The following is a 23,403-nucleotide window of genomic DNA, read 5'->3' on the forward strand; positions in this document are numbered from 1 at the left end:
ACAATCCAGATCAACAAAATAAGATGTATTGGTTAAGTACGTGCATGCAAAATTCAACTACTAATACAAATACATGAATGCAAAATTCAACTGCTAGTAAAAAAATTGCTCAAAGAAAGAAAACCTAAAACCCTTAATTTTGTAGCTGTTGCTCCAACAAGGCAAAATTATGATGATGAAAATGTTAAATTGTAACTTCTTTTTATAGAATTATAGACGTATATAAAATTGGGTGAAAATTTTATTAAAAAAAGATTCTTATAAGTTTTCAAAGAGCTCATCTTCATCTAATATAATTATAAAAAATTCAGTGTCAAAAATTTATATCAAAACTTTCCTAGTGTGCATGAATTAGTCAAAATTTAAGAACTTTTCAAGTGTGAAATTTTAATACTCCTAAATTTAAATATAGTTGAAAGTATCAAAAGTTTCCTAGTATGTGAATTAGTTAAAATTTTATTAACTAAAGAAAAACTGAAACCTTCCTATTGTGTTTAAATTGGACAAATTTTTATTAACTAAAAAAGATCCTCCTAAATTAGAAAGAAAAATTTAATAGTACTCCTAAATATAGAGTTGGACGAAAACTTCCTATTGTGTAGAGAACGAAAATGTTTCCTAGTATGTGTGTCAATTATAAGTATTATAGGAATAGTAATTAAATAACTATTCCTAAATAGTAGGGAATTAATTAAATGACTATTTTTAAATATTAGGGAAATAATCAAATGACTATTTTGTCTAATGTGAACTCTATTTTAAAAAGGGTAAAAAAGGCGAACGACATTTCGCTAACGACTTTCGTACTTTTAATATAGTATAGATAGATGTTTATGAAAGATTTACCGAGCCTTGTAATTACATTATGAAAAATTTGATTTTGACAAAAGAATGATTTTATAAATGGAATAGTTTCGTAAAAAGACTTATTTCACCTTTTAGAGAATGGTCTCTACAACTTATATTCATCCAATTAACTTTCAAGTTTCACATGTTCGATTGATAATCCGATTACGAGACTTGAGCACAACTACATAGAGTTTCGACTGTGCACCCCACATTTGATAGATGGCTTCATATGTTATTGTTTTGATTATTAATCAATGATTAGGCTACGACACATTTCTATTTATGCATATAGTGAGGAAGAGTTAAAAGCTCCATGACTACTATGGATATGTAAACAAATGATGCCTCTCGTTGAGGGCTTGAGCTTTTTACATGTGTCTGTGGGGAATGAAGCTGACGTCTGAATACAGTACTTCACAATACATGAAACATACCATATACCTCACAATTTGATACATAACTATCAATACTCCACCCCCCCCCCCAACACACACATAAAATATAAAAAAAAATATATTTTTTCGGCTATTATTTTGAGATCGGCTATACAATGTCATTTACCCTTTGGCATATCAGATGACCAAACTTTTCACCGAGGCTTCTTTAACACCCACAAGCATTAGCTAGAAACAATTCATCATCTGTAAATCAGGAACAACAACAATGAATTGATTAAGGAGGAGATATGTTTAACTTGTAGCTAGCAGAACAGGCTACTAAGTAAATAAGCAAAACGAGAGACAACAAAATTTTAACAAGCAGAGAAACAAAGTGAGCTCGAGTTAGCAGGCTAATGGATTTCCGTTATACATAACCAAGAGTTAAGAGCTATTTATCGCATCTTAGTACTGAGTCCTCTATAAAGCATTCAGCAACTATATCTGCTGTATAAGGCTCACTTATGCATCAGAAAAGCATGTATCTATTTACTGTAAACAATATGTGAAGCCTAAGTGGAGATTCAGGATAGACTTTTTGATGAAACACATTTTCCAAAACATTGCCAAATAAATATGGAATAAGTAACTAGGTAATCACCATCAATAATGTTAAAACATTTCCTATAAACAGTAGATTTACCTTACATCGACATCAAACTGACAACCATTGATCCGCACTCCAGTTAAGAGGAGAAAAATGCCTGCAGATCAAAGATGCCTCAGGCTGACCAGTTCAATATCAAATATGACGGTCCCCAATGTCGCTCCTTCTCCATTTGCAAGACGGGTTGGGTTGAAAATGGTAGTAAAAAGCCTTTGGCGATCAAAATACTGAAACACGGAGAACACATGTTCACTAACTCAAGTCCCAAATGAAACACATTGATGAAATTAAAAGTATTTCTAATTTATTTTTTATAAGGAATTAAAAGCAATATTAATCACGGTTTCAACTCCAAATAAATACAATCAACCAGTTCTAAAGACCTTTCTACTGCAGATTTTAAGAATTACTGAATCATCCAACAGAAAAGGGCTGGCACAAGAAAACTCCTAGCGATAGATAAATTTGAATGTGTCACAGAATAATAATTTGGATGCTTCTCGTTCCCCATTCAGTTGGCCTAATTTCTCATTTAGTCTGTCCCAGTTTACAAGACCCCTTAGACATAATAGCAAACTCTTCCATCTCCAAAAATTCAAACAGGCCACTCCATGCCCATGCATCTTAACTATTATTTGGAAAATAAGAATAAGAAACTCCAATGTGATAACACATTTAAACTTTTTTTTTCCCTCTACAACAACAACATACCCAGTATTATCCCAAAGAATGCGACTGCGACTGAGAATGACCAAATATAGATTATAAAGGAAGAAGAGCAACTTCACACATTAGGTGGCAGGGGTTCTTGGGATGTATTCTGATATCCTTGAGATGGTGGTATAATAACTCGACGAAGGCCGCCTACTTTCATCGATCTTACAGCACTTTCAATCCCTGATATAACCTGCAATAAATATATAGACGAAAATGTGTAATTAATTGCTAAAATTTTATTTGCTATATTTAATTGTTACATAATTTAGTAGGTTCGGACAGTCAAACTGATACTACTTCAAAGAGATTAAGGAACAAAGAATTCAAAATAGAAAAAAAGATGAATTCACATCACAGGGAAAAACTCAAAAGAAGATAGAAGCAAATTGAATCAACCAAAACAAGCATAGTACACCTGCTCTGAACTACCAAAAATCAAGGGAAACCAGACAAAGGAAATATCTTGTTTGAAGGTCCAATATACTGAAAAAATGTGCTCGAGATAGGTAGAGTTGAGAATTGACACCATCGATTAGTGTTTTTTTTTTAAATAAACCAAAAATAACAAATTTTGGTACTACGGTGATAATCTGAATTACAGAAGAAAAACATGCAACGTCGGCCTTTCCAATCGTATTCTCCTCTTGGATACACCTTACCCCGAACCTACTTTTGAAGTTTACCTCAGTTATAGTCCTCAACTACCCTCCAATTGTTCCCTCCTTCCCACCTTAGGCCAGATTGTCATTGTTCTTGCAGTCTTGGCGAATCTTTTCTTTTGACAAGGAATCTCATTAGCACTTGCTCCATTATGACCTCCCCACTTCAAGAACCTTCTTCCTTTCCCTCCAGCAACGGTGGACAAGTTTTTCTAAATGCATTTACTTTTATCTTTTTCCTTCATCATTCTTCTGTAAGCATTTCAAAACAACTTTATCAAGTAGTCATCTTCCACTGCTATAGGTGGTGCCAGAAGCTAAAGTTTTTCACTTTTGTAGGTGATGCTAGAAACTGAAGGACCGCAAAGAGGAAGGAATCTTGTAGCAGCCAAAAGACTAGAATCAAATAGCCTAGAAACATCATCTACAGAGGCTACTGCAATGGCAGCCTTTCCATGTGCTGGCATATTTTGTATGTACTAGTTAGCTTTTAAATCGTGAAGATGCGACGTCTAGTGAAGATCTGTTTAGAAGAGAATATCATAGGGTTATAAGGTTCCCGGGAGGAACATGTTGAAACAAGTTTAATTGAATTATAGGGTAACTATTACTAACCATCCTAAACACACACAAGCATAATTGAAGTGACCCACTTGATGCTTTCACCAACAGACTGAAGGATGATAGAAAGAAACAATAACAGACAAATGCACATTCTTACATGCTGCTCACAATTGGTGGCTATATGCTATAGGTAGCCTTTCATTTCCTCATCTTTTTTCACTCTGGTTGTCTCCTCACCACAATTGCCCCCTTCTCTGGTCTGCTCTATTTTTTAAGTATGGTAAATCCTACCCCCAAATTCCCCTGCCCAGGAGTCAACATTGGCCCTTTTCTATTTTGTTTCATTGGTGAGTGGTGACTGAACTCCCATTTTCTTGGTTGGAAGTGGAGCGCCCTTGCCTCCAGCACAACATCTATTCTCCAACCATCTATCATGTTTTGGGAAAACATTTTAGTACCAGTGTACCACCTCGACAAAGCGAACTTTTCCAGAAATCAAACATACTGGCACAGTGAACTGCTGCTAGCAGAAGAGAAGAGGAATTGTTAAGCTACAAAGGACGTAACCCACATCCATCCTTAGAGCGCGATAGACAAGACATCAATCTTTTGATTCATTTCTCAACCTAATTTCATAATGTTACACTTCCAACAAAATGTCTCTTTGGCATCGAACTTGAGAGGACAAGCTTGCTTCTCTGCCCCATATCCCTATCAGCCTGGATCATACTTGATCGCAAGCTTGGTTTGATGATTGGCTAGTTGCTGGTGAAATGACACTCAAGGCCTACTCAAGGAAATGACACTCATCTATAAATTTGTTTATTTTACTCAAGTGTGAATTTCATGTTTATTATTCATATGCTTAGCTATTATCTCCTAAAAAGGGTGTCTAAGCTTTTTACTTTATCCAAACTAATTCTATTTTTTACCAGTTAAATAAGTAGGTATAGTAACATGCTTTTTTATTTATTTACTATAAGGAAGTAGTTATAGTAACATGTTGTATTAAGAACAGCAAATCATCAGGTCAAGTTGAGCATTGGAGTTTATTAGTGGTGAAGCAGTTTTATATGCTTTTTGGCCAAGCATCAAGCAGACACCCATCAACCACATTGAGGTTCAACTAATTACCTTGAGTCCTCTTATCTCAGTTAAAAAAGCTTCAATAGACAAGTGGGAAAGACAGGTTAACTCACTTTGCCAGAACCAAGGATGAAAGAGAAGGGGATTGGTTCACCAGTTTCATCTTTGTGATCATACGTTGAGTCAAAGCGCCATCCTTGCTTTGCAGCAAGTCTCCCGTAATAATGAATTGCAACCTGTCCAATCACAGTAAGAAGAAAGCTTAATTACTTTACTCCAGAACTGTAACTGACATCATAAAGCACTACAAGTACTTAAGTTTTATGCCATGATGACTGTATTGGAAAAAAAACTGAATTTACATTGTAGGCGACGTGGCATGACACGTGGACTGGTCAAATGGTCAAAACACAATAAATAGCCAAGAGGCACGGGCGACAACAGATAAGGGAAAAAGAAAGCAACATAGGTGTGGACCGTTACTAAAATAGGTACGAGTCTCGTACCTATTCGAGTCATTTAAAGACCGAAGATCGGAAGAAGTTGAAGATACGAATCTGATGACGTAAAAGAGTCTAAATACAGCATTAAATATCAAATACGTTAGAATATTTGAATTAAATAGAAATGATTGTGTAACGTTTCTTTTAATGTCATTTATTGCTCATAATTGCCTCATTAAGACAAAGACATTACATCTTCTCCTAGAATCAACTATAAAAGGAGAAGGACTCAACATCTGTAGGGACACGAAATACTATTGAGATCTTACTGAAATACAAAACTATTTACTGCTTTACCATCATTCTCAAAAACATTTTATTTTCGTCTCCTGATTATTAGTAACCCGAATTTCTTTTTAGCTTTGACCAAAGACTCAGATTTTTGGTTAAACAATGACATTAATGTGCAAGAGCACCTTCCATTCAGATATGATCCACTGATTCCTCCTTGCTTTTTCTTCAATATATTATCCTGTCCTTTTGCACAAAAAGAAACCTTATGCAACACCATTGACCTCACAGTGACAAAGTTTTATAAACAACACTTGCCGAATTCTGCATTTTGTTCCTATTAGTTTTAGAAGTCACAAAAAGAAGTTATATGTACTTATAGCATATGCCACAACAATTTAGTAGAAGGCTGGTAACTCCACATAAAAAAGAGGTTCATCTAGCCTCATATTTTACTAAACAAGGTAACAGACCAATATAATTTGATATATCGTTCGTAGACAATATATGTGCAAGAGAAACTTATTTTTCACTATGTCAGAAAACTCAACATTAGAATCTCAACCAAACTCAAATGAAGAGATTTCTTGTCCTAAATTTCTCAAACATCAATCAGCTATGCCTCAATACAAGCTAGTTGGAGTGAGCTATCTGAATCCTATAACCATTCCTACTCTAACTGGCCTCATTTCATTCCAATAATTTGTCTCTTAAGCCAAATTAGAAGTTATTTAAAACTTGATTATTTAAATACCACAGTTATTAGGACAACAATCCTTAATTCCAGCTAGTTGATAATCATTTGCTTCCACAATTTTGCAAACATATTTCATTCAAAATTTTCCAAAGATTCGATTTTTTTGGTTACCAATAAGATGTGATTGCACTATAAAGCACAAGCTAATAGTAGCATTTGGGAAAAAGAGAGATAGAAGAGTACCAACCACATCACCATCAAGGGGGATATCCCCATCACCAATACGAAGGTCCAAGGCCTTGACACCACCCGAATTAGGCAGCTCTATAAACTGTGGAACTTGAGCATTTGAACTGGGTCCATTTGAAAAGATTAGAGCAGAGAATGAAAGAGTAAGTGCAGAAAGAGAGAAAACTCTTCTTGATTTCTGGGTTGAACAAGAAGAAGCACAAGAGTCTTGGTTTCGTGTAGTACAGGAGGGGAGGGTTGTGCGGCAATGGCGTGTATATACGTATGTTGGACATTGAACTAGTTTGATCATTGCCATCTTCACTTCTGGCCTTCCTTTTTGGTGAGGGACAGATTTCATTAAATTTGTCCAAGTTTTATACTAGTAAAATATTTTCGCTGAGATATCCGCAAAATACTAATTTCAACACGTGTAAATTTTCAAAAAAGCAAAAAAAAAGGGTTACAGCTCATTAAACGCCGTCTGTGGGGATCGAACCCACGACCACGTGGTTAAAAGCCACGCGCTCTACCGCTGAGCTAAGACGGCCTGTGCAATGTGTCTATCTTTTATTTGTAGTTGTTTTCTACAGTTACTGTCTATCTTTTGCCCATCTCGTACCCTCGAGCTTCTACTAGAGTCTTGCGCAGCTTCTCGAACCAAAACTTCCAGAACCCAATATTTACAACCTGTCTTCCGCCACCATTGACAAGAACCTTAAAAAGCTTGCTTCCAAGTAACAATAAGAGAAGGTTGATTGGAAAATACATTTGATTATTTTTATTAGAGAATGGCGGGGACTAAGGAACAGATAATGGATGTTCGGTCTGTGGTGGAAGCAGTAACAGCCGCCGGAGATGATGTTGAGATTGATACTCCTCTTTATGTTGTTGAAAGCCTCTGTATGCGCTGTGGTGAAAATGTATGAAAATCTTCTTTCTCCTTTTTGCTTCTTTTTTATTTTCTGTACGAGAAGAGGTTTTTCTTGTTTATTTTTATCTAATTTCAGGAAAAAATGTAATCTTTTTCTTTCTTCTTTAGAAAAATGAGAAGTTTGCTTTAGCTGAAGAATATAGAAACTTTTGTTGGTTAATTTACTTTTACATGGATTGTTATTTGCTCTATCTTTGCTATAAAGTTGCCACTTTGAAGAGATTTTGTGTTTGTTTTAAGTCTTTTCTTTTTTGGTGTTATCTGGGAAAGGAGAAACAGTGCAATAGCTTTCTTCTTCTTGAATTTTCTGTAAGAGAATGGTAAAAGGTTGATAACATGAAAATATGCTGAATTGAAGAATGCATACGCGTTGGTTCGTCTCTTTACTTTTAGTACATAGTATTTACCCATTTTTTTCTATGAAGTTAGCTTTTTGGTAATAAATGCGGTGCATTAAGCTCTCCTTCCTCTTTTCCAATTTTTGTTAGAGCTACTTTAGTGAAAAAATCTATTTTCTTTTTTAGTTTTATGTGGAAAGGTCAGCAGGATATTGCTTTTTGTCTAAGGGTCTTATTGTTTCTTTTGACAGGGTACAACAAGGTTTCTCTTAACACTGATTCCACATTTTAGAAAGGTACTTGGCTTCCTTCCTCTCTTTTCTGAGGTGTGCTTATGCAAGTAAAGAGATGTTTAGGTTTCAACCTAAACCTGAGTTTTGATTGGTCAATATTTTTCTAGAATTGAATAATACAAATAAGAAGATAATTCTGATCAGTAAGGCATAGTGTCATTGTCTAGTATCTATTTTGTTTCATATAATCAAGGTCTAATCCTTAACAGACACTATTTTACCAGTATTTTGTTTGATATTTGAAAAACTAAAAAAACTGCAGAATGTGGTATAGATTTATAACTTCTTGAAAAATTAAAAAAATTCGCTTTTGTGTGAATCTTGTTTTCATCCTCTCTATTTTTCATCAATGATTGTTATTCTAAAGGGAAAATAATATTCTTCCAGATATTATTGTCAGCATTTGACTGCCCACATTGTAGTGAAAGGTATGGCATTTCATCTCGGAAGACATTAGAAATTGGAGTAACTTATAGCTCAATTACCTACCTTACCCTGTTTTTCTGCCTTTTCATTCCCCTTCTGAAGAAATAATGAAGTGGAGTTCGCTGGTGAAATTCAGCCTCGAGGATGTTGCTATGGCTTGCATATTCCATCAGGTGATCAAAAGGTATTGCCACGAGTTAGGATTTCAAGATGAAACTGTATTATATCTGTTGACGTTGCTATATGCTGTTAGATAATGTACTAAGTTGCTATATGCAATAGCTACAGTAGTTCTATTGCATTTCTCATCGAACGTGGACTATCCTTTCTCCAAGAAGTTCTCAGGTAGTTATTGAAGTAGTATAATGTCTTGTTGTTGCTATATAGTGTGCAGTTGCATACTTATCTTGATTCTCTTTTTAATTCGTGAGAAAAAACTCTCGCCAATGCTAGAGAGCTAGTAGACTTGATCGAAACTCGTTGAGCCATCTAGAATTGAAACATTGAAGTTGATATAAACTAGGGGTAAGCAGTTGCCTATGTTGCAATGGCTTCTGGAATAAGGGTCAGTTGTTCTCTCGTGATGTTTTTGTGATACTTTTGTTATTCTTCTTCTTTTTTTTTTTTGTCTCAGTGTTATTCTTTTAATTTTAGTTAGTGATTTGACATGCTTCGCTCAGTGAAGCCAATTGTTTAGGGTCAGTGTTTGTTTTAGACAGTTCTTTTGGATAATATTCGTGTTTTACAAGCATGTAGCTTGGTTATTTCCCTTTTCTGCTTCTTCTACATGCTCTTTCCTACTGAAAAGGGAAAAGAATTGTCTATAGACTAGTTCTTTGCACTCATACAGCATGATTAGTCCTTGCTCATGCTGTGATGTAAACCTAGGCCATCCGCTGTAGAGAGTCAATGCTATTTCTACGAGTTGCAATAGAAATCAGTTTGATCCCACGAGACGAAAGGTAGAGATGTCAATTTTGAAAATTGTGGGTAAAGTTCTGCAATATTTTTGTTCAAAGCGAATCTGGAATAGTCAATAGATGATTTGCTTTGACCCGGACAGAGAAGTGTTTGGAATTTAGAAAATACCTGGCAATTCTTTGTTCAAGCTCAAGATCATCAGAGTTGGTGAAATGGAACTAAGTTGGCTCTTGCTAAGGAGGAGAAAATCTAGTTCTATCTACCAATGTTCTGTGTGGAGAATGTAGTTTGGAGTTGAGACCTTTCTTTCTTTCAGAGGAAAATATGAGAGGATAGAAAGTACTTCATTGGCTTCCCCCTATCTACTCGTAAGACGTGCTCTTCTCGAGCCATTGTTCAGTCATCCTTAATAACATTAACCTGATGCAGACACTATATGCTGGATGACAGACTTATTCTTTATTAAAGATGGACTTAATCATTAAGAATTTTCTTTATGGAAATGCTACACACAAGCAAGAAAAGGCCCTTCATCAATCCTAACAATGTCTTCAAATTCGCTAATGAAATTGTTGATAGGGACAAACAGCAGTCACTAGGAAACTGCATGGTTCTTCAAGATTTTGCTTTCGATGAAGCCTCTCAGGCCCTTGTGATAGACCTTTTAGCAGAATTTCAAGAGCATGATTCGTTCTGCCATTCTGGTTTTTATCTATTTCAGACTGCTTTATGCATATCTTTGTGAAATAAAGAATGTTGTGTCCCAGGGTGTTTTAAGGTAAACATTGAGTTTAACTCTCCGTGAGTGTTGAATTACTGGTATTTTGAAACTGCAGATGCTCGACCGAACGGTTGTCAAATCTGAAAGTGCTACCATCAAGGTACTTTATTTAACTCTCTTGTAACTTGTTAGGGTCTCGAAATGTACACTGTAAGTAAGCGTATTAAATCTCCATGTTTTAGATTGATGCTTGTACTTCTTAGGAAGGATCAGTAAAATTTGAATAGGATCCTAAGCAAGCTTTTTTTTCCCGGAGTTACACTTATACATATATGATATATCCATTCTTTAATAATCAGTTATATGGTACTCTGTTTATCTTGCTAATTTATGGCTGTGCAGATCCCTGAACTGGATTTTGAGATCCCCCCCGAGGCTCAGCGTGGATCATTGTCAACGGTACATGGCCTTTTACTAGTTTGCCTATTCAAAAAATTATCCTGATGATTAAATGGTTATATGATTCAGTCGTGTTTGTTTTCCCAGCTGCAAATACAGCATATCCTTGAAAGGAAGAAATACTTAATTGCTTGCCTGTTGCTCTAATAAATATCTGTATGTTATGTATTACAGGTAGAAGGCATACTGGTTCGAGCTGCTGACGGTTTGGGGGCCCTTCAAGATGAACGGAAGGTGCAATTTTTCTCTTGGTTTAGATGCTCACACATTGGTCTTGACTCTTGTCTTTTTCTTTATATTTTTCGCTTTCTGATATTTCCATCTCACTGTGTCTGCAGAAAGTGGATCCCCAGATGGCTGAAGCAATAGATCGGTTCTTGATAAAACTGAGAGCTTGTGCTTCAGGAGATTCATCCTTTACTTTCATTCTTGATGATCCTGCTGGTAACAGCTTTATTGAGAACCCGTAAGAAACTCATTTTATATGACTAGTATCTATGAACGTGCGTTGCACGTTAATAATGGCACGTGATGATTTAAACATTTATTTATATGAAGGAACGATAAAATTTAATTAATGAGATAAATTTTATGTTTAATAATACAACAATCATCTAAATGCCGAAAAATATGATTACATTAGCATAATACATGAATTTAAAATAAAAGAACATCATCAAACTTACACAATGATCAATTTTATCATGTTAGTTAAATAATTATGTATTATAGTTTAAAAGTATTTAATGTAATGATATTTTAACAAACACTTCTTTGTGGACAATTTTTTTGTTGTATATGTTTCCTCCTAATGCTTTGGTTGCTCTGCTTAACCAGAACTCTTGTTATCGATCTTGATATCCCTCTTGAAAGTGCAATATACAATTGTTCGTGCAAGAAAACATATTGCGGTAAATATAGTCCAATATTTAGGATGTTTGTCCTTGTGATTTATTTATTATATTTGCAAAACATAAACATATTAAAAATTATTTTCACACAAATTAAAAAGGTTATTCCTTAGTTTCGGAAGACGAAAGTTGAATTCAGGGATAAGAATATACTTAGAAGCACATTGACCAGTATCATATTTTTTGCATGTATGGCATTATTGTCAAAACTTCTATATACTTGTGTGCTATTATATAAGCTATTCGGCGTATCTAAATTTTTCAGTAGCACGATGAGCATATTTTTCTTCAAAATTAACCTATATACAATGGAAGATCAATTTTAACTTAGTCTATTATATATACGGTGACACTAACATGTGTAAGAAATAATAAACTTGACAACAAACATGTATGGTATAAGGCCATTTGGTATTAAAGTATTAGTATTCTTCTTGGTGTCATTTTCTGCTGAGTCAAAAGCTAAAACATTTTATTTTTACTATAAAATTTTGCAATCAACCTTTTATTTAGTTGATCAATATTCATTTCTGCTAGCTAAGATATCTTTTTAATTCTATCCTGCGATTTGCACAAATTGCATTTTAATCTAATGATAGAAATATTTCTCTTGTTAAATGCACTACCATTGCCATTTGGGAACCAAGTATTCAGGAAGAACCGAATCATCTTTTATTGGATGCTCTCTTCATCTCCGACACGAAGCAAGAAAACGCTGAATACTGGATATGTTCTTACTTTATATTTCTTGTCAGTTGAATCTTTTTCATTTGAGGCCAGAAGTATAAATTTGGTAAGATAGCTTTTACAGTCTCTGCTTTTGTCGATTTTGGAACTACTGGTAGTACTTGATAGAAATCACCTCCCAAACTATTAATTTTTCAACAAACGGTTCATTAATATCCAATATATATCTAGAACTCCGGGCAATTATTTCGATCGTTTGACACTTAGCCATAAGTGCTTCATCCTATATTATCAATTTTGCTTTCCTTATAAATTTAGCACCATTAGATATATTTGTGGTTGTTATTTAAGTTGTTTGAAGAGGTATACCAAATCTAAAGTGGATGGCCTCATAATAATATTGTTGGTGGTACACCACTTGCTATTATTGCTAATAGTATCATGTCTCTTAATATGATATTTGCAAGTAATGCATGGCATAGAAGTATTATTTCGATTCCGCCGGAGGCATCTACAAAGAATAATCCCGTTATACCAGAGTTGACTATTTGTATAGTCATGAAAGCTTGTCCTTGATTAGGATTTAGCTTTGATTGTGCTTCCTCATACATTTGTATAGCATTTTGATTCTTAATAATATACTATCCTTTTTACTTTGTGTTCTAACGCTCTTTTTATGGAATAAATTTATGTACGCTAAGATTTTTTTTTTAACTTGAATAAGAATTTTACTCATAAGATGTATTTAAAATACTACTGATTGGACTCTCTTGCTAAATAATTAATTAAAAGATTTAATTATTCGGTTTTAACATAAAAAATAATTTATTTTATGGTGGTTCATTAGTCATCTCTTGTTTTCAATATTTAATCTTAATTATGATTTTATCCACCATAAAATTTATATTCAAAGAGTAAAAAATTGATATGACATTTCACTATTAGATCGTTATGTTGTAGAATCATAGTGGTATTAACTTTTACTAACTATTTTTCTCTTTCTTACACATATATATTCTTAAATATTTTCTTAGTTGTTATTTAATAATTGGGTATTTTTCAATATTACACGAAAAGTTGATAAAAAAATATTATTTGAGTGGAAAAATAGTTTAAATATAAAATAGAAATATATTAATGCGGGGGTATTTTTTTACAATTTCAACTCTTTATGCAGTCCATTTAATATTAATTTTTTTTCTTGATATTGGACATTTTAGAGTGGTAATGTATTGCCAATACGGAGGATTCTTGTGAAGTTAATTTTATTAACCTTACTACATATTTTTAATAAGAATTTAATAGATAAAATTTTATTAATTTATAATTTTAAATATTAAAAATTAGAATAGAAGGTATTGTAGTCCAAAAAATAGATTATTACAGTTATGCCCTTTCCCTATGAGTTCTTCCGCTTAATATTTTAAGGCTTTTTTGGTATATTAATATTGCATTTATGCTTTTATAATAATATAGGCTCTCCTTTTTCTAAATGAATTTGGACTATAAAATACATTCTCAAATTAAATTAGTAATAGGACATTATAATACGTTTTCAAATTAAATTAGTTATAGAAATTTTTAAGAAGTATATCCTAAAAATAATAGGATTACATGACTAAAGATATTTACTTGTTCAATTTTATATGAATTAGACATCCCGAAAGTAATTATACTAATAGGTTTCCTAAAGATAATCATGTAAGATTTCTAACGTGCAGTATTATGTCCTAAAACTAATAGAATTATAAGGCTAATATCTAGAATTCCGTTTATGTCCTTTTATTATGAGTTATTATGCTTAATATTATAAGGTTATTTTGTAAACCGACATTCTATTCATGCTTTTATAATAATAAAGATAGATAAAAAGTTATGGCTTCTGCTGTTGCCCTATCTAGTTATATATTGGAGAGATTCATGCCTATAATGGAAAAATAGTGATGTATAATAAGATGATATATCATGCTACAGTCATGGACACTGGCACCATGTTGGACTTTGTGACCTGAAAATTCTGAACCAAATTACTTTTAGAGTGTAAATTAGGAACTAGCTGTTAATCTTCCAAAAAGGAAAAGCATTACCACATGTGAATATATAGGCATAAAATATACCATCAATACAGATCAAGAATGATCAAGTGTTAGAAGAATATGAGAACACAAATGCGACTCAAACATCTAAATTGAATATGGTGTAGTGCTGTCTCTTTTACTTTCTGATCAAGGTTTTTGTTCCATATTTATTTTGTTGTATGTTTGAGGTGTAACTTTTGACGCTTAACTTCTTCATCTAAAAGTTGAGTTTAAGCTGTAATGTACTGGTCTTTTGCTGCCTTATGCAAACTGCCTTTGCTCATTGATCAATCAATTAATGAACTATGGCTCAATGCTGGTTGGCTATATGAATCCTCTGTATCCAATGTGCTCTTTTCATGTCCATTTCATCTCAAAACAGCTTTTGTCAGTATGACAGTTATAAAAAAATATAAGTAGGTTCAGTTCACTTCAAAAGCACCTTTGTTAATACGTGTTTTAAAAAATGAGTAGGCTTATCTTTGCTAATCTCTATCCAATCGGCTCTATTTTTGTCCATTTCATCTCAAAACTGCGTTTGTTAATATGGCGGCAAAATTATAAGTAGGTCCATTTCACTTCAAAAGCACCTTTGTTAATATGTGGTTTAAACAATGAGTAATCAATTACATCCTCTGGATGATTGATTCAGTGAAAGCTTACCCTTACTTGGTCAAAAAAAAAACAAACACAATGAGTAGGCTTATCTTTGCTAATCTCTATCCAATCTGCTCTTTTCGTGTCCATTTCATCTCAAAACTGCATTTGTTAATATGGTGGTAAAAAGTATAAGTAGGCTTATTTCACTTCAAAAGCGCCTTTGTTAATATGTGGTTTTAAAAAACATACAAGTAGGCTTATCTTTGCTACACTGAACACTCTGCTCCGTTTTATTATTGTTAATCTTATGCGCAGGTGATTGCCTATCTCGCAGGTTAGCTCCATCTCCTGATCCCTCATTGAAAATCACATTCTATGAGCGAACTCCTGAGCAACAGGCAGCTTTAGGGTATCTTGCCGACCCATCACAGCTTGGAGGACAAAGTGATGAGGTATCAAGTGAGGGTATAAATAATGTTCCTCATCACCTGCTAAAGGAACCACATGGATCAGTTGGAGCAAGAGCAGGACGTCAGGCTATTGCTCAGGGTAACAGTGCAGAAATAGCTGAAGCTCTATTTCGATATTCAGCTCCTGAAGAGGTTCATTGTCCTGCAGCATTAATTACATTTATGTGTGTCCCCTTTAAATTTTCTTTCTGATAGCATCCTCTTTTCGACAGGTGATGATGTTTCCATCAACTTGTGGAGCATGCGCTGCGAGGTGTGACTGTAGAATGTTTGTTACCAGTATCCTTTTCTACATTAACACAATAGATAACCTCGTGATTTCTCCCTTCCACCCTACACAGCCCCTTGCCGCATATTAGAAAGGAAATATTAATAATTGCAATTGTTGTTATATTTGTTATAAAATTATTTTGTTCTATCAAGGCATCTGCTTCTAATTGATCCTTTGGGGTTGCAAACATTGACACTTCTAAGAGCTTAAATGGTTAAATGTATTAGCTAATAATTTTCAGTTATTTGGAGGCCCCTGGATGTCTCTGTTACTAAATCTCCGTAACAGAGGGACAACCTAAAACAGTTAAAAAATCTAGAGGGGATTTTCTACCAAGACTGTCAGCTTCTTTAGAGTGATTAAATGAGTTAAGAGGTTTAATAAATGTTTTGTTCATCATGGAAAACTTTATTGTGATTTTTTATTTTTTTTCAATGGAGTTGCATACTTTCCTTTACACTGAGAATTAATTGTCCCTCATTTTTTAATCTTAAAAGATAGAACTTGTACCAAACTACCAGTTGGTGCATGGTGGTGCTTTTTCTGTAGTTTGCCCTTAATTAATTTTTGATTTAGCATTTTGTAAGAATTGTAACTGTCATCTGCTTCAAGCTATTCTGCTTCTATGGTACTTGTTGAACTTAACCACTTAAAGATATTCCATACTTTCAAGAAGTAATAGTTATGGCATCCTCTTGTGATGCTTGTGGTTATCGCAACTCTGAGGTAATCACTGTCATGTGCTAGAAAGGAATAGCTTTTGGAATTTTTATTAATGATGAGATTATGCTCGTCTTCACAGCTGAAACCTGGTGGTCCTATATCTGATAAGGGAAAGAAAATTACCCTTCATGTGGAAAACATTGAAGACTTAAGCCGTGATGTGATTAAGGTATACTCTCCAACCTATATTTGAAGAAATACTTGCTTATTATTTGTTTTCTGAATTATTTTATTTTTATTTATTTTGGTGTTCTCTTATTCATTCTGCAATTCTCCTGTAGGAGCAACATTTGGTTTTACTTTTAGAATTGCTCTTATACTGCTAACTTTGTAGAGGTTCCATAAAAGCTGAGATCAGTAAATGACAAATCATTGAAATTATATCTTTGTCAGACTAAAGATATATTTCATTTCCCTACTATTCTAGCTTCTATTAGACTAGAAGTCCTTCTGGCCCCTTGTGACTGTGAATTGAATGAATAAATGGATAAAATCAAAAAATAGTTTAACCCAACAGTTCGAACTCAGAGACTGACACGACCTGGGACCTTGGCCTTATTCCAGAATATTCAAAATGATATTTAATAATTAATAAATAAGATTGCAATAGTTTAGTCAATTACTATGCATATAAGATTTTTGTTACGTGGGCCTGCTTAGCTCAAAGGTTAGAGCATCACATTTTGTAATGTGATGGTCATCGGTTCGATTCCGATAGCTGGCTTTTTCCTATTCTTTGTTTTTTTTTTAAAATTCAAGTATTGTATACATTATCCGATCCTTTATAGGAACTACCCGTAATAATGAACATGCAAAATGGATCTCTTTACCATATAAGATTCATCGTTCCTGACCCTGCTTCTGTGCCTTCTCTGTAGTAGAATGCTATCTGTTCACAGATATATGTTTTGGCAAAGGACCAAGCCCTTATAAAAAAGAAATTCAAAATCGATTTCAAGTAGAAAATGACCTGCTGAAAAGCGGGATATTTTACATAAAAAACTATAGTCGTTCTTCTATATCCCCAATTTTTTCTAGTTTGCCAGTCCCTACCGATAAGTTATCGAAAGGTTTATATGAAAAATGGAATGGTTAACATTACTCATTTTAAAATCTCCATGGTGATTTAATATTTACAATCCCATTCCACCTAGAATTCGAGGAATTCAATAGATTCGTAGACCCAGGTTGAGTAATTCATTTTCAATATTTGTCCAATCAAAAATGGTTTTATCATTTCGGAATCTTCTATGCTCTATAGATGGATATACCCCATCTATATGTCTCTTTCCTGTCATTTTGCTATTCAATTTGGAATATTTCAATCGTAATTTTTTTTTTTGTTTACCTTATCAAAAAAAGTTGTTTTCTTTTATCTTAACTTTCGCCTGAAAGTGGAGAAATGTCTCAGCAGATGGGTTGCTTCTCTGTTGTCGCCATTCTTTGGATCTTAATCATGTTTAATAACTTTTCTATTTGCTCTATTATATTTGACTTTAGAGAGCACATTTACATCCTGCTTTCACATGTAACATGTACTTCTCAAACTTTGAAGATTGTGATTAGTCAAAGCAAAGTTGTGCAATGATGTAAAATATCCAGCCCGTTGGCATGAGTGCCAAGATTTTATTTTTTTCATCTGGAAGTTGGGACTTTTTTAATAATTTTTTCCTTGTGGATTGATTGATACAGCATTTGAGAGCATGCTTGAATAACAAAGACGACTGAGCATCTGAAAATGGTATCATTTCATGCTTATGACCCAAGATTATAAAAATTGTTTTTAGATAGCCACAAGTGAATGCGGAAAAAATTACGTGTTGGCTGGCAAAGATAAAAACTAAAGAACAAACGACATCAACTTCCCACATTCCAACATCAGATCAAAGAACATTGATTTTTCACGAAATTAAGACTAGCAAAGCACACTGGCGCCAAAGGTAAGAGTGTGGCCTAGTGGTCAATGAAGTGGGTGAAAATTTTGGTGACCGGGGTTCAATTCCCAACAGAGGTAAAAATATTAGGTGATTTCTTCCCATCTGTCTAAACTTTGGTGGGCAGAGTTATCTAGTGCATGTGCTGGTGGGATGTAGCAATAGCAGGTACCCAGGGGAATAGTCGAGGTGCGTGGAAGTTGACCCGGACATCACCATTAGCCCACCCAAAAAAGAAAAAGACTAGAAAAGTACCCGATACCTTAATAGTTTTCTTGCAGTGGCCCGCTAGTTATATGGCGCTCCTCTGTTGTCTTGAATAGTGTTAGTCGGGGATTTTTGTCCATTTCCTCTCTCCTTATATTAGTGGTTTTGTTGTGAAGTCTCTGCGTTAATACTGATTGAATTCAACCAAGTCGTTTATAATTTAATAAAGAGAATAAGAAAGGATCTTTCCAAAATAAAAAGATAATAAGAAATGGAATGAGGGGACAGCATGAGAATAAGAAATTACCTATCAAAAAAAGAAGATAATAAGAAATGGAATGAGAGGACAGCATGAATATCATGTTCAAGAGCAGGCATCTTCATCTGATGCATAAAAGAAGTTTTGAAGGAGTTTGCACCGCTTTAGTATTTCTGTTCACTTGTTTACTATTTTGTATTCATGTCTGATACATCTCGAACTTGTAATGTTGACTGAACTTTCTAGCTGAGCGCAGGGCCTTTGTTTAGTCTTTAACTGGTATAGAGCTTGTAACAGATTTGGGTCTGTTCTGGACCAGAATCTATTCCTTCATGAAAAGGGACAGTTAACCTGAATAGACAGTAAGCTAAATGGATAAAAAAAAATATGGCATGTATTTTTGCAATATACTTTGACTAATGCACTCATCTCTTGCTTGACTTTTAAAATCTGGCTTCCCTCTGGAGCTGGGAGAATATGCATTGTCTGAAACTTCAGTTTTCTTCAGCTAAATAAAACAAATTAGAAGTGTAACTGAGTTCGTCAACAAAACTTCATCTTAGGACAGCTAAACCCCCCCCCCCCCCCCGGTGGTCCCCACAAAACAACCAAAAGAAAAATTTAGCAGGAAGTGTGGAATTGCTGCAATTCGGAGGAGTGTTGAAGAAGCTGTCCTTAACTAGTTCTACTTGACAGTTGACATTTACATCTTTATGGATGCATTTCTTCTACGTTTATCGTACTTACCTTCATGCTAACCATTAAGCCTTAATTGTCTTGAATCTGCTTGACATTACGCATGTCACAAATAGGAAAATAGTTTTTAATGGCTTGGAGCCATTTAACTGTTCCACTCTGCTTCTTTGCACTCTGACTCCAAATTGTTTTATATATACCAGTCTGATAGTGCTGGAGTGGAAATTCCTGAGCTTGAGTTAGAGCTTGCTAGTGGCACTTTGGGTGGAATGGTGACGACAGTTGAGGGTTTAATCACAAAAATTAACGAAAGTGAGTATCTTCTTTTTCCTTGTTTTCTTATGCCTTGTTTCAATTTCTTGGACAATAATATGTGTGAATGCATATTCAGTACATGGAATATTTCAATGAGGCATACTTGTCAAACTCATCCAAGGTCGAGCTTCAGTTGAACTTCTGTGAATCTACAGTTGTTGTATTTAAGACTCTTTGCATGGTTCTGATTTCTTATTTCATTTATTTTGCGTCCGTTAACCTTAAGACTTTTTGTGTCAAATGACAAGTGTCTAATCAATATCTTATTTTACATGGACTATTGAATCGTCCTATTCAATCTTAATGACCTATTCTTTTGTGGTATCTGTATTTATATTTTCTTAAATTTTTGTCATTTAAACATCCTCTTGAATGAAATTTTTGTTTTAAATGTAGGTCTTGAGAGAGTACATGGATTCACATTTGGAGACAGTCTTGATGAAGACAGGAAGAGCAAGTGGTTGGACTTCCGAGCAAGACTAGACAAGGTACAGGTGGAGAGATACCTCTTAATTGCTATATCAGATATGGTTTGAGCTTATCTGTGATTTCTCTATTAAGAATTTCATATCTATTCAAGGTTATGGGATATGAATCACCTGGTTCTACAAATACGTTAACGGAAAATAATTTACCAATATTCGACAATTACCTCTAGCTTTTGTCAGAGGAGCTATTTTAGGTGGATTTAACCATTTTTGGTCCATGACTGAAATGTGAAGATACAATTTGTATTTTCAAATACAAGACCCCTTTCAATTTTCCTCTATATAACTCCATTACAATTTTTTTTTTATTTAATATATTTTTTGTTTGCATTTCAAACATTCAACAGCTTTTGAGCTTGGGACAACCGTGGACATTGATCATCGACGATGCACTTTCAAATTCTTTTGTTGCACCTGCAACCGATGATATCAAGGATGACAAACAGTTAACATGTAAGTGAGATTTGCAGCTCCGGAATAGTTCATGTAAGATGTGTGAATTGTTTTGATAGTATGCTAATATGAAATTTCGATGGGAAACAAGTATGGCTGGTAAAATTTTATGCTTTTAGCTTAATTAATACATGAGGTCATCTTTCGTCTTCATTCAATCCTACCTATTTGTAAAGTTTATACTGGATTTTGTGTTTTTTGGCCGGTAAAAATCAAGCAACCCCCCCCCCCCCCACACACACACACACACAAAGGAAAAAAGATGGTGCGCCTTAATCAGAATTGAATGGTGTAATTATTTTTGCCAAAATGTCCACACATCCGTTTTCCACTGGAGTAATGTTTCTTTGATTTCTGTTGGAAGGATAAAGAACACACCCAAGTATGTGGATATTTGTTCTCTCTTTTACACTAACGTCCTTTAATTGACAATAGATTTTGCTAGGCGTGTTTAATTTTGCTCATTTTTGAACATATATGTTGCATCGTTACTGCAGTTGAAGATTACGTAAGATCGTGGGAGCAAAATGAGGAGCTGGGTCTTAATGACATGGACACCACCTCAGCTGATGCTGCTTACAGTTCAGCAGATGCTGCACCCAGTGAGAAAGCTGACGATTGATGAATTTATGCTTAGTGATTTTCTTTCATACTGCTTTGGCCTTAAAATCTAAGGTTTGAGCTTCCTTTCGCCCCCATGAAGTTCTTTTTCAAGTGGTGAAATCGCCTTGATTACATTTTCTGTGTTGGTCTTTCTTTTAGCTTTGTAGATGTAAAATTTCCCAAGTCATTATTTCCTTTTACCTTTGGACATGTACAACCTCATTCCAGCAGTGTTGATTATGAATGATGAATTATCATATACCTATTTCTTGTACTTGATGCAAAATTATATGTAGTTTATTGGCCTATTTAATTTTGCAACAGGTAAGCGTTGATTGTTCTTTCATATGACTGTAGAAGAGATCTAGAACCATAAAAGATTGCCAACGCCTGCAGCCATGTCTACATAGTGGCCTTGTGACTAGAACTCCTTTAAATAGAGAGACAAACATTTTAATTAGCTATACGGGTTCCTTTAATCAAACACTTCAGAGTTATTAACAATGCAATTTGTTTTAGAAGATAGTTTGCAATGCAATGATTTTTGACTTGTAAAAAATATTAATTTTAATTAATGTTAAAAAAATGACTTTTGATACTGGAACTAGCAGTCTGATTTACTTTCAGGTGTACCAAGAACAAAATTTAAGGTAGTTCCTATCTACCTAAGACTTGGTGGGCATGAGTTACCCGGTGTTTGTGCTAATGGGAGTTGACATGTATCCAGTGGAATAGTTGAGGAGCCGACACTGAGCTACTTTGTACCTTTTTCATTCAAACGGGAATGACTCCACTCTTAGTCCCAGTGTGGCTTAGATTAGTAAGGCATGATTTTCGTCTTGATGAAGTGTATAACGGGATTGTCTTTCCATTGAGTTGGGGAGACAATCCAAATCGTAGTCAGTGTCCATTATTTAATTGAGCACGACGTGGTCTGCTAGTCGTGTTAAATCATCCATAGGAGTACCGTCATGAGCTGGTTGGGACACTGTAGTTTTAAAGAAAGGAACAAATTAAGCAAGGGTGTTAAAAGCATTCCCGAGGGGAAATTGGATACGCAATAATCCAAATGCTAAAGAAATTCATAGACGTCTCTGATTTAGGATTTTTAAGTTAAGCATTATTATATTCACTATTTACAAACTTAATTCAAGTATAATTTTCTTATTTCACTATAAATAGAGTATAAGTCAATTGTAATGTGAGGAACAGACACAGCACATTCGCCGTTAACACCAGTACCACCATATTCTCCACAATCATTTGATCCTTCAAGATAAGAGTAAATGTTCACTATAGAGTCACCTACCTCTTCCAACTGTTATATAAGGGAGTGAAAAGGATAGAAAAGTATTATGGTGTGTCTCAGTCTCACACAGCTGATGTTAGTTGTGTGAGGCTTCTTTTCATCGCACAAATTTGTGGACCCATATCTTACACTTTTGGGTTCACAAAATTTTGAGTCCACAAAATTACGAGAGTAAAAAAGAGGCCTTACACCACTAATTTCAGCTGTATGAGCCACAAAACAAAAAATTTCAAAAAGATATATTACCCTGTGGAAAAAGAGATAGAAGATAAGGGTACCTGTTGCTTTGATATTCGCTATGGCACGTAGCACACTCATTTGTGAACGAAATTTGTACATATGAATCACGTTTCTGCCATATCGTTCGTAAATGAAGCAACAAATTATAATGATAATTGTTTAAAATTATAATGACAAAATCTTTTTTAGGTGTAATCGGATCGAGGTCTGGCCTAGGAAATTATGAAAACGTCAAGTTCTAGTATATAATCTAAAAAAGACTGTCGTAACAAATGACAGATGAGCTACACTGGAATGATGAAAAATACTTATCCTTCGAATCTTGTGCGTGCAACAAAGCAGGGAGAACATCATAGTTGTTTTTTCTTTTCCGCATATTTTTTTTTTGGTTTCCAATCCGTTGTCCAGTACTTGCATTGGAAAATTCGGATTTGCACCGAAAAATCCTACATTAGAGATTAAGTGCTCCTAACAAATGCGACTCCTAAT

General features: G+C 34.4%; 2 protein-coding genes and 1 non-coding gene across 7 annotated transcripts; 1 reads left to right on the plus strand and 2 right to left on the minus strand.

The window, feature by feature from the left end:
- Positions 1–1,233: 1,233 nt before the first annotated feature.
- Positions 1,234–6,942, minus strand: LOC107784373 (peptidyl-prolyl cis-trans isomerase FKBP17-1, chloroplastic). 3 transcript variants are annotated; one of them, XM_016605501.2, is made up of 5 exons: positions 6,598–6,942; positions 5,033–5,155; positions 2,684–2,800; positions 1,935–2,120; positions 1,234–1,490 (listed from the first exon to the last, which is right to left on the minus strand). In XM_016605501.2, exons 1-4 carry the CDS (start codon positions 6,937–6,939, stop codon positions 1,998–2,000), a joined length of 705 nt encoding a protein of 234 aa, XP_016460987.1. In that variant the 5' UTR covers positions 6,940–6,942; the 3' UTR covers positions 1,234–1,490; positions 1,935–1,997. The 3 variants fall into 3 exon arrangements, with proteins under 3 accessions (XP_016460987.1, XP_016460986.1, XP_016460989.1); XM_016605500.2 differs by having other exon boundaries at positions 1,930–2,120; positions 6,598–6,941; XM_016605503.2 differs by lacking the exon at positions 1,234–1,490 and having other exon boundaries at positions 1,970–2,120; positions 2,605–2,800.
- A 114-nt stretch (positions 6,943–7,056) lies between these two features.
- TRNAK-UUU (transfer RNA lysine (anticodon UUU)) lies at positions 7,057–7,128 on the minus strand. Its single transcript has one exon. It is a non-coding gene; the product is annotated as a tRNA-Lys (tRNA).
- Positions 7,129–7,205: 77 nt separating this feature from the next.
- On the plus strand, positions 7,206–22,205 carry LOC107784372 (uncharacterized). Of its 3 annotated transcripts, none has more exons than XR_012707986.1 (17): positions 7,206–7,501; positions 8,102–8,146; positions 8,531–8,571; positions 8,672–8,753; positions 10,327–10,371; positions 10,614–10,670; positions 10,845–10,904; positions 11,009–11,136; positions 15,281–15,548; positions 15,629–15,695; positions 16,343–16,413; positions 16,490–16,579; positions 19,710–19,818; positions 20,218–20,309; positions 20,657–20,762; positions 21,260–21,437; positions 21,993–22,205. XR_012707986.1 is itself a non-coding variant. In XM_016605499.2 (16 exons), exons 1-16 carry the CDS (start codon positions 7,370–7,372, stop codon positions 21,382–21,384), a joined length of 1,518 nt encoding a protein of 505 aa, XP_016460985.1. In that variant the 5' UTR covers positions 7,207–7,369; the 3' UTR covers positions 21,385–21,686. The 3 variants fall into 3 exon arrangements, 1 of the variants encoding a protein (XP_016460985.1); XR_001647669.2 differs by lacking the exon at positions 21,993–22,205 and adding an exon at positions 21,690–21,969; XM_016605499.2 differs by lacking the exon at positions 21,993–22,205 and having other exon boundaries at positions 7,207–7,501; positions 21,260–21,686.
- Positions 22,206–23,403: the final 1,198 nt, after the last annotated feature.

The sequence above is a fragment of the Nicotiana tabacum genome, chromosome 3 (genome assembly GCF_000715075.1).
Source record: "Nicotiana tabacum cultivar K326 chromosome 3, ASM71507v2, whole genome shotgun sequence".
NCBI classification, from domain to species: Eukaryota; Viridiplantae; Streptophyta; class Magnoliopsida; order Solanales; family Solanaceae; genus Nicotiana; species Nicotiana tabacum.